Source organism: Syngnathus floridae, chromosome 1 (assembly GCF_059516105.1).
Source record: "Syngnathus floridae isolate MCC-2025c chromosome 1, RoL_Sflo_1.0, whole genome shotgun sequence".
In the NCBI taxonomy this organism is placed as follows: Eukaryota; Metazoa; Chordata; class Actinopteri; order Syngnathiformes; family Syngnathidae; genus Syngnathus; species Syngnathus floridae.
The window spans coordinates 22,998,383-23,009,422 of record NC_142413.1 but is presented as its reverse complement, the minus strand read 5'-3'; the positions used below and the strand labels follow the sequence as shown (position 1 = coordinate 23,009,422).

Here is an 11,040-nt window from a genome sequence, read left to right as displayed (position 1 = left end):
AATGTGACGTGAGGTAAGAGAGACAGAACATTGGCCATAATTTATTTATCAGCAGGTAAATTGATTCATAAACTGATATTCTGACAAATTTAACAGGATCACTGAGGTTTATTAATTGATTGAATCAGGTTAATGGGAAATCTGTTCTTTTGACGTTGAATGGGTAGCATGCAATACAGTTAATGTGACCAAGCAGGTTAGACTTTATGTTTTGCTTAATTGGTAAAAGACAATCCTACCAAATGTTTCATACATATTATATTCCGCCCACAGGTTCTGGATTAAGGAAATCAAAAACCAGAACTTTTGAGAATTATTATTATCATAGTTACTATTATTATTAATTATATATATTTTATTATTATTATTTTATCGAACATATCAGTTCAGATCAGCAGTAGTTAATCAATTAATTTCTGCCAATCAGAAGTATCCTTTTTTGCAATAACGAACTCATCTGACAGCACCCTTGTTTTTTTCTCTTTAATATCACCAACCTAAATTACCTTGTAGTGACGCCAATTTTAAAAAAAATGGAATCGCTAAATTGTCAACCCAGTGTGCCAACAATCTGTAAAGTAAAATTGTTTAAGAGTATTGTGTTCGGTAGTCCATGTATCATACATTAAGATTTTTACCACTTCACTCTTATTTCATTGTGCTTTATGACTTGGTGAATACAGCAGTGACACATTTTCTGGGATCTAAAGACATTAACAAACTTTAAGTCAATGAATCATAGAAGAGCAACAAATTAACTCAGTCTGTTTATGTTTCCATGTCCCCTTTATTCTGTTTCTCTTTAAATTGTAACTGGGAGCCTCTAAAGACCAGTTATTCAAGGAAGAAGTCATAAACCCTCTGAAATTGTGTTTTCATTGATATGAATGCTAATAGACAATTTTTGAATGTGTTTTTTAATTTCGTTTGTTCTGGATAAGACCTCTTCATATTCTCATGATAACATGATGATCCAAACTATTCCATCTCATGTGAAAAACCTCCAGGCCATGTGTCACATTCACATGACATCACCAAGCAACAACAGAGTGACTAATTTCCTGTAGTAAATATTATTGCATTGCAAATTATGTCATTTGTTTGACCACGACAATTCGGTTGATCTGTGTGGATTTAGAAACGAACCTCCTGCCTGCCAAAAATTCATTTGATGATATGAAAAGCAAGCGGTTGCATTAGCTCACTTCCTGTCATGACACATTTTAAACTACTTTTACATGGTGTTAATTAAAACTGCTTTCAAGTTCACTTTGCAACACTGAAAGTGGCAAATGTCAATGTGGCGTCAAACTGTAAAAGCAACACAAAGGAGGAAACACGTAAGAAACAAAGCAGTCCTTTGGTTCTTGATGTGTCTGTCAGGATTTGCACCCGAGTGTTTTACCTCATGTCGACATCATGTTGACACGTTCTCAGTCCACATAGACGACAATGCTTTAATCTCTCAACCTGACTATTGACAGACTTGAAAAAAAAAAAAACTCTCATAACGACTTTCTCACACATACACGCAAACAAATGCACAGGAAGTTCAAGGGACACAAACAGCTGGTGGTCTTTGGGCAGGAGGGGCTGCGCATATGTCGCCCATGTCTGTGGCAAACCCGGCCACTGGTGAGGTCATGGATGAGCATTTTCCACAGAGGCGTCAACACTACTGATGCTCTGGCTCAAAAGCTCTTTCCATGGCAGGGTTTTAGGGACACTTTATGCAAGATTGTTTACTTGAAGGCACTTCAATCCCAGACTAGGAAAAGTGAAATGCCTCATGGAAATTCATGGAGTCCCAATCCACATAGATGAAGAAATCAGGAAAGTCAAGTTTCATTTTGAAGTGCTGGTGTCGAAAGAGACTATTGAAGATAGTTATTTCTAAAGTCTGTAAATGATTGATGAAACAGAGTACAGATGGCTGATTTTTTTCATTTTAGTCCCAAATGTGGACATATAAGGGCCCTACTTGTCAGTCTGCCTCAGGGCAGCTAAGGCTCTTACGTAGTTTACCAGCACCAATGTGAGAATATGTGAGCGCATTAATATGTATCCACTGTAAAGCGTCTTTGAGTGTCAAGAAAAGGGCTTTGTAAATCTGATGCAATATTATTATTATTATTATTATCATTGTGGTAAAAAATCTGAACACGAACTGGAAGCCGTGGCTGACGGGGGCTGTCCTCGGACTGTTGAGGGCCAGGGACAAGGCTTTCAGAGCGGGGGATGAGGCTGGCTTGAGGACAGCGAGGGCCGACCTGTCCCGAGGCATCAAAGAAGCGAAGAAGGCGTTCTCGTGCAAGGTCTCCACCCACTTCAAGGACAGCAAGGACGCACGTAGCCTTTGGCGGGGCATTCAGACCATCACGGACTACAAGCCCGCGCCGAGGAGCTGTGAGGGTGACGTCCGTCTGCTGAACGATCTGAACCGCTTCTTTGCTCGCTTCGACGCCCAGAACAGCACTTGCCCGCTGAAGACCGCTCCCCCCCCACACGAGCAGCCCCTGCGCCTCTCTGCCGACGGTGTGAGGAGGGCGCTTGCCGCTATTGACACCCGTAAGGCGGCGGGCCCTGACAACATCCCGGGTCGAGCGCTGAAGGACTGCGCTGGGGAGCTGTCGGGTAACGTTTCCCTGCAGCAGGCCATCGTCCCCTCGTGTTTCAAGGCTGCCACCATCGTACCTGTGCCGAAGAAACCTGCACCGTCCTGCTTCAATGACTACCGCCCTGTGGCACTGACGCCCATCATCATGAAGTGCTTTGAGCGGCTGGTCATGGAGCACATCAAGTCCGTTCTCCCCCCCACCATTGACCCTTTCCAGTTTGCGTACCGTGCCAAGCGGTCCTCTGAGGATGCCATCTGCTCTGCCCTCCACTCGGCCCTCACCCACCTGGAGAGAAAGGACTCATATGTGAGGTTGCTGTTTGTGGACTTCAGCTCTGCCTTCAACACCATTGTGCCGCAGCGTCTCATCTGCAAACTCGACGAGCTGGGCCTCAGTACCACCCTCTGCAACTGGGTACTGGACTTCCTCTTTCAGAGGCCTCAGGTGGTGCGTGTTGGCGACAAAATCTCCGCCAGAGCACGGGGGGCCCCCAGGGCTGCGTGCTCAGTCCATTGCTCTTCACCCTGCTGACGCATGACTGCTCTGCGACCTACAGCGACAACCGCATAGTGAAGTTTGCTGACGACACGACTCTGGTGGGTCTCATCACGAAGGGCGACGAGACTCGGTACAGGTCGGAAGTTGACCTTCTGACCACGTGGTGCAGGGACAACAACCTCCTGCTGAACGTCAATAAGACCAAGGAAATCATTGTTGACTTCCGGAAGGGTCACACAACACACCTGCCGCTGATCATCGACGGTGCTGTGGTGGAGAGGGTGAGCTGCACCAAGTTCCTGGGGGTGCACATCAGTGAGGACCTCTCCTGGTCCGCTAACACCTCGTCACTGGCAAAGAAAGCTCAGCGCCGCCTGTACTTCCTGCGGAAGCTCAGGCGTGCATGTGCTCCTCAGGCAGTCCTGTCTACATTCTACCGTGGCACCATTGAGAGCGTCCTCACCAGTTGCATCGCTGTCTGGGGTGGTAACTGCACTGAACAGAACTTGAAGGCCCTGCAGCGCATAGTGAATACGGCTGGTAAGATTATTGGTGCTTCGCTCCCCTCCCTGAAGGACATTTACACCTCCCATCTCGCCCGCAAGGCAACCTCGATTGCCAGAGATGTGAGTCACCCGGCTCACTCTTTGTTTGACCTTCTGCCCTCTGGGAAGAGGTACAGGAGCCTGCGCTCCCGCACCACCAGACTCGCCAACAGCTTCTTTCTCCAGGCTGTTAGGGCCCTGAACTCGCTACCCCCTTCTGCGTAGCGTGCGGCACTGTTGCGCTATTTTCGGGAATGTCTGCTGTACGCGCACTTGCTCCTTTTTTTTTCCTGCTCCTCTTATTTATTTATTTATTTATTTATTGTTGTGTTATTTATTCATTATTTATTCAGCACGCTTTTGTTATACTTGTTTACTTGTTTGTCTGTTGTGAGCCATGTCTTGTCACCGTGGGATAGGGGGGAACGAAATTTCGGTTTCTTTTTTTTTTTTCAGATGGCATGATTTGAGGCAGCCTGTGTTAAATAATCCCTATGATTCCTTATTACTGAACTGCACTTATGAAATGGAGTGTACCGAATCAGGGTAAAACATAGCTACTGTAATGTTATGCACAGTTTGAACGTTTAATGTCTTCTGCATACCACCAGTGGTAGCCTGCATACGACGGGTACTTTGGGAATATCTCCGCTAACACTTCATAACTCAGCCTATCTATACGGTTTGGTGTTTGTATGTTTCGATTCATGCTGTGATTCAACCGGTCTCCAGCACTAATGAGTGCAGATGGCCGTTTTGTTCTTCAAGGCCTCGAGGTCCAATCACTTTTTTTTTTCTCACAGTCCATTACAAGTCACAGCCAATGTTTTGGCTAATTTGCAAACCAAACATATTGCTTTCCCTTTCAGAGGCACCTTCATAAATACCCTGCACCCCCACCCGGGAACTAACCTCCCCCTCTACTGCCATTGGCATGTGAGAGCGGTGCACGACTGAGCGCTGAATGCTCTTTAGTAGTCACACTTTTCCCAAACGCCTTGCAGCTGCTCCTATTGAGGCTCCAGAGGGAGGGCTCCTTCGCCAATGCTTAGGGCCTCCTGTCGTTGGGTCGGCCTCACGCAGATTCAAACGGAGGGGTGTGACCCCAACAATGGAGCACACCATGACATCATGCGTCTTCTGTGGGTAGAAAAAACAAAATGATAGGATTCCATTACATGAACAAAGAGAGGCAGTTGTATGTGTGTGTGTGTTGTGTATAGACGCAATAATTTTCTGCAATTAATCGTGACTAATTTTGTATTTCTATTATCTACAAAGCTTGTAATAGCTATTTATTTACTTGAGGAAAATTTTGCAGTTCCTGTAAAACCATCAGAGTACGTTTTATTTCAAAAACTGTTCCAGTAGCTTTGTTTGATTCCTGAATACTATTTTTCTCCTGTAAAACTTCAACAACTAAAGGATTAAAACTGACTCAGCTTCTCAGGCATCTTGGTATGACATTCGAGCGCACCTTTGAATTGCTCGGTTTCTGGATGTGTTGTTGTAGTCTCTTATTATGTTGTGTCCTGCATGCTTTGGATTATGCATCCATAAGGCTGATTGTGGAGGATTAAGTAGCAACAGCACAATGAAAGGGTCATTTTTAAATGTACAAAGTCATATTTCATTTATTCAGTGGTATAAAAAACATTTATACATATGCAAAAATAGATACACTAGAGAAATATATTACTTTAGTTCAATAAATACGTCACATAGCAATCATTGCAGACTTCTTGTCCACCACAGGGTTTGCAGTACACAGTACAGAAACATGAGGTATTTAATGGTCACTTTCCCCATCACTTCAGGATCGTCACATCTAGCAAAGGAATATTTGCATTCAAATTGGCCTCTTCTGACAAAGGGAATACATTCACTTGTTCTTCAAAGAAGCAGTAACTTGTCAGCATAGGTTAATAATTGGATCCCTTAACTAGGAAGCAAAATATAGACATCTGGGAGGTCAACATTCCCGAGACTATGTTAAGCTCTCTGATTCGTCAATACATTACTTTGATTGTCAAAGGCATTTGCCTTCATGTAGCAGAATCCTTTCACATACATCCAACAATACTACTTGTTGGTAGCTGCTACGTCTCCCCTTAAATTGACGCAGGGATACAAGGTTAAAGCGTCAAATGCACATTTAGTGCAGTGATACCAGCACCACTGTTTAAGAGTCAACACTTATGTTCTTGTTGTTGCTTTCATCCCATTATCAGTCAACAGCTAGGAGAGGTAGTGATGGGACTGTGGAGGAAGGAGAGCTGACTAGCAGATGAGTGCACCGGGATGGACACCGGGAAATTGAATACAGTGCCGCCGTTGCCGATGGCCGGACTTCCGGCCTCCGACGAGCAGGTGGAGGAGGCGAGCACCTGCGACTCAAACTGGAGGAGCTGCCCCATGAAGCTGAAGTTGGGCGAGATGATGCTGCGGCGCTGCTTCACAAACTCAAAGGCCTCGTCAAGTTTGACGCGGTTGGTGCGCATGAGGTAGGCGAGGCAGATGGTGGCTGAACGGGAGATGCCTGCTTGACAGTGGACGAATACCCGACCGCCGTTGTTGCGAACTGAATCTGCACAGAGAGAAGAGGCAGCAAAATTAGCACATTGCGATATGGCCGTTTATGCATGAAAAACACACTCCGGCGCTCACAGTAGCTATTTAAATTCAAAAACCCATTCAGATACGGGAGCATGGTTAATGGGGCTACAGGGGTGTTTGCAAGTGGGGGTCATCCCTAAAAGTGGGTGGGCCATGTACACAAAGAAGGGGAATAAACCCCCCACCGGGCATATTGATCTGAGAGGAAGGCCGCCAGAGAGCGAGGAGAAGTCGCCTTTTGTTTAGACACAACAAAAGGACGGCGCGGAGCCAAACCGAACCCACTGTTGCCACGGCCTGGCAACTCATTTCAAAGGCAGTGTGTTTGTGTGGGGGCTTTTGTACTATTGAGGGGTGATGTAACCAAGGTTTGCTGGGCCAGCTGGTCAGTTTTAAGAGGGAACATTTTCAAATTTAAAACCATGACTGAAGTAGCCAGAGGAGCTTCTTTTTGTCCCCTCATTTTTCCCATAACAGAGCATGAGAGCAGTGTCACAAAAAAAATACTCACCGATAAAGTCAATGGCCTCGTTGAACCAGGAACTGATATCCGCTTTGTGGTTGTCCTCCACAGGGATGCTCTTGTACAAAAATGAGTCTTCAAAGTGGTTGGGGCAGTTAGCGGACACATTTATCAGGGCAGTGATCCCCAGCATATCCAGCATGTCTTTTCGGGACGCATGGTAAGCGCTACCGAGGTACAGGAAGGGCAAGATCTCCACGGGACCTCCCTAAGAAGAAGACACATAAACAATCAGTTAGTGTGGTAGAAGGTAAACTATTTGCTTTGCTGTTGAAGGAAAAGACACCAACCTGGTCATAAAGTGGTGTGTTGCATGGACTGCAGCTCGGGTCTGCGCTTCCTGGGTGGTTGGAGCTCAGAGGTAGACTGAGTCCTTGGGAGGGAGAAGGCTTGGTGCACATATCTGGATACTCTTTGAAAAATGCGTCAAATCCACCTGAGGACCAAAATAAAATAAAAACGCGTTGTAATCGCATAACCAAAAAGGGGAACAACTGCTTTGTAACAGAGAAGCGGGGGTCTATTTCTGAATTGTTTACAGCAGCACCAGCAGGGATGGTGACAGCTGAAAACCACATTTGTTGCCACGCACACACACACACACACACACACACACACACACACACACACACACACACACACACACACACACACACACACACACACACACACACACACACACACACACACACACACACAACAAATGTAAGTGAGACAACACTTTTATTACCTTTAAGTATGAAGACACTTGCGCCACAGGGGTCCCGGCAGAGGGCCGCCACAGCCAGCATCAAAGTCCCGTCTTTTTTGGCTTGGCTTAAGTCACAACTGTGATCGTCCAGAAGCACCACCGACTGGTACTCGCCAGACAGGAGCCGGCTCCTGGTGTCCTCGTTGGGGACAATGTGCTCGAGTCCTAGGCCTCCCCTGGCTCGTCTTCGCACGATGGTGCTGAAGCGGACGTTGGTGGAGGCCGCGATGTGGGAGCCGTTGAAGGATAGAAAAGAGCGGCAGTCCAGCACCAGGCAGCCCGGAGCGTCGGCCTCCAACAGACCATGGAGGGACGCACAGTCGATGGTGGGCACCTCCATTATGACCATAGTAGGGCGACGGGAAAGAAAAGTTAAATCCAAATACATATAGCTTGAAGCTTGAGAAGCGCTTCTGGTTGTAGTGTCCTCTTTGTTCCGATTAAAAAAAAAATACAACAATCTTGATACGACAAAAAAGTAACTTTAAGTGCTGCTTGAGTCTTCTTGAGTGTATCCGCAATTGCGAGTTCTTCTTTCCTGTACTGACTGTAACCGCAGTCGTGTCGAAGTGACTGGAAAAATCGCTGAAGCACTTTCTTTATATACGTCCACAGCTTGTGCATGCGAGGCCACTGACGTCAGGAGCCCGCCCTTACTGGCGTACAGCCAGACTGCATGACGTCAAAGGCACGCGCCCGTTGTGTGGTAAACTACAGGAGCGCGCTCACGTTTTAAGAACATTTTGGTCCGAGGCACGTAATCAGCGTCTGCCTTCATTACGCAGCTGTCCCCTCTCAGCTCGGGCACGTACAAAGCGAAGGGGGGGGCAATTTTTTCTCCTCAACTTTGAAGTGTTTCCCAGAGATGGAGAAAAATTGACTCTGAGCTTTTGTTTTATTTGTTTAGTTTTTTCCAAATGCTGTATTCGGGTAAAAAAAATAAATAAATAAATAAATAAATAAATAAATAAATAAATAAATAAATAAATAAATAAATATAATATAATATAATATAATATAATATATATATATATATATATACACACACAAAAAGGTGTTTTTCTTGTTTGTTTTTTTACAGTGAATTATATAAAAATTTAAAAAGCAGTTTTGGATTTATGCACCAATGACGAGCAAGTGTTACCTCATGCTTTTATGCTATCAAAGCAATGTTTTCCCTTCTACGCTATCAAAGCAATAATAGATGGATATTAAGTTAATTTCCAGGTTAATTCCCACCACAGGCATTGACTCCCCTAAGCAGTTTATGTTTAGTCATTTTAATCACATATTGGTGACATCACCTCATACAGTCATTTTTAGTGACTCTTCAAAAACAAACACTGGTGAATGAATAGATGTGTTGTGTAATGTTAGTTTAACCCAGGTATTGCTTTTACACATTCATCTGTGTATAAATATTTGTGTTGAAATGTTTTGCATTTAAGACAGTCCCTACAGTCTACGCCATGTTGATTTAAGGTAAATATTATTTTGCTCATTGAAATCATTAGTTTTGTATGAAGCATAAGACTATAAACAAAATGCTAATACTGCCACTTGTATTCCTCGACTTTCAGTTAAAGCATGCTATACATGTATTGATTTTTATTTGAGATTACATAGTCAACAATTTTTTTCAACAATCTCTGGCTTTTTATGAATTTTTTTATGTGACTAGATGAAATAATTATGTCTTGCAAATACTGTAGATACTTAGACAATTTCAAACTGAAAATTGCTAGTGGGCCTCTCGAACTATTATTTTTCTTTTGTTTTGTTAATCACTCATGCCATCCCGTCAATGGTTGTACTGTGGATACAGTGTTACCATCCATACTCCAGTAAATGAGGAATTTGATGAATTTTCCATGATGTTATCGTATAACTACATTTCTGTTTTGCCTCTTGACCTGAGGTTTGACAAATACGAAAATAATATGTAAATATCTGACACGGGGGCCATAAACATTTATTCTCTGTTTTTAATTAGTCAGAGGTACATAATGTTCAATGCCCCGAGAGTAAAGGCAAACCATAAAAGTTAATCACTGTATAGAAATCTTAAGTCCAGTAAATTTCCACATGCTGAGTACCAAAACACGGGTCTTCCAGGAAGACAGATGGAGATCTTTTCGACTGGTCACTTGTGACTTAATTGAAACAAGAGAATGTAACATTTTTGTCCAGATTTTTTCCCCCCACATTAATGACAGTCACTCAGAGACACCATTTGATTTGCTGCTTTGCTGACTCATAATGTGACGTACTGTCTAACTCATCATAAGAAACAGTCAATATTGACAACAGGCAGAGGGTGTATTTGACTTGAAGCTACGCAGGGTAAACACCAGAGTGTTTTTTTGTTATTGTTGTACATTGACTCCCCTCCAGTGTGCCTTTTGAGTTTCAGATCAACCTGTCTCACCAGTAAAAAAATCCATAAATCTGGTGCTTTTGAACCAATTCAATCTTTTGAAAAGATTTGCTTGAATTTGCTATGACATCATTGTCACTACAGAGAAACCAGAGCAGGGCTATCAACTTTCCAAATCCACATCCATGCCAGTTTTAATTAGGTAAAAGAAAGGATAATGGGATGTGTGTGAGAAAGAGGGTGAGGGGTGAATGGGAAACCAAAAGGGCAGAAACGTAACTATTCACAACAGAGTGCAAAAACTCTCCAGCCGGTTTTACCTCACGCTCCTGTGAGATGAGTCAACAGTGAACCAAATGCAAAAGAGTGGGAATGTATCTGGGGGAGGAGGGGCTGGAGACAGTCTGTATCAAAACATTTTGTCCTAAAAGAATGAATGTCTTCCGCCAAGTCATAATGAGTTGAGTGAGCAAAAAAGAACCCTGTTACTGACCAGCAAAAGAGGTGTGAAGTTTTAAGTACGTAAGAAACAGTCCAGTACTTTGACACACAGTACAACACAAATCAGAAAAGTTGAAATTTAGTTAATCTTTGCAAAATATTCCCCTACAATAACAATAAACCCATGACTTTAGACAACCTGGAAACAGAGCTAATCTTCCAATGCCAATAATTACAATCTACCGTGTTTTCTTCCAGAAAGGGAAGTGAAACAGACAACACTTGCTGTCATCTTGACTCGTTTACTGTCATTGTCACCATAGACCAGCCACTGAGCAATCATGGGAAAACACATCACTTATGTCCAAAAACTGACACATATTCTGACAAGAATGAGTTTATTTCCGAAACAGCTAATAAAAGGGGGAAAAAGAGTGAGAGATCACACAGAATTAACCAATGAAATAATGATACATCGATGACATTACTCACAAATATACATTTATTTCTTGTAAGAATCTGTGCCTGTTTAAGGAAATGTATTTATTTATTTTTTCAAGGAACGATTTATTTATCTATCTATCTATCTATCTATCTATCTATCTATCTATCTATCTATCTATCTATCTATCTATCTATCTATCTATCTATCTATCTATCTATCTATCTAT

At 43.3% G+C, this 11,040-nt stretch overlaps 1 protein-coding gene across 1 annotated transcript; it reads right to left on the bottom strand.

The window, feature by feature from the left end:
- Nucleotides 1-5,267: 5,267 nt before the first annotated feature.
- Nucleotides 5,268-8,170, bottom strand: dusp1 (dual specificity phosphatase 1). The gene is made up of 4 exons (XM_088388218.1): nucleotides 7,531-8,170; nucleotides 7,091-7,236; nucleotides 6,789-7,008; nucleotides 5,268-6,248 (listed from the first exon to the last, which is right to left on the bottom strand). The coding sequence occupies exons 1-4, from the start codon at nucleotides 7,937-7,939 to the stop codon at nucleotides 5,893-5,895; spliced, it is 1,131 nt and encodes a 376-aa protein (XP_088244344.1). The 5' UTR covers nucleotides 7,940-8,170; the 3' UTR covers nucleotides 5,268-5,892.
- Between the last annotated feature and the right edge of the window lie 2,870 nt (nucleotides 8,171-11,040).

Bases quoted from the DNA above. Each gene is read 5' to 3' on its own strand.
- dusp1 (XM_088388218.1), bottom strand. From the start codon at position 7,939: ATGTATTTGGATTTAACTTTTCTTTCCCGTCGCCCTACTATGGTCATA. The intron at 7,237-7,530 runs GTAATAAAAGTG...TTTGGTCCTCAG, and splicing joins AAGTGTCTTCATACTTAAAG to GTGGATTTGACGCATTTTTC. The intron at 6,249-6,788 runs GTGAGTATTTTT...CTCTCTGTGCAG, and splicing joins CGAGGCCATTGACTTTATCG to ATTCAGTTCGCAACAACGGC.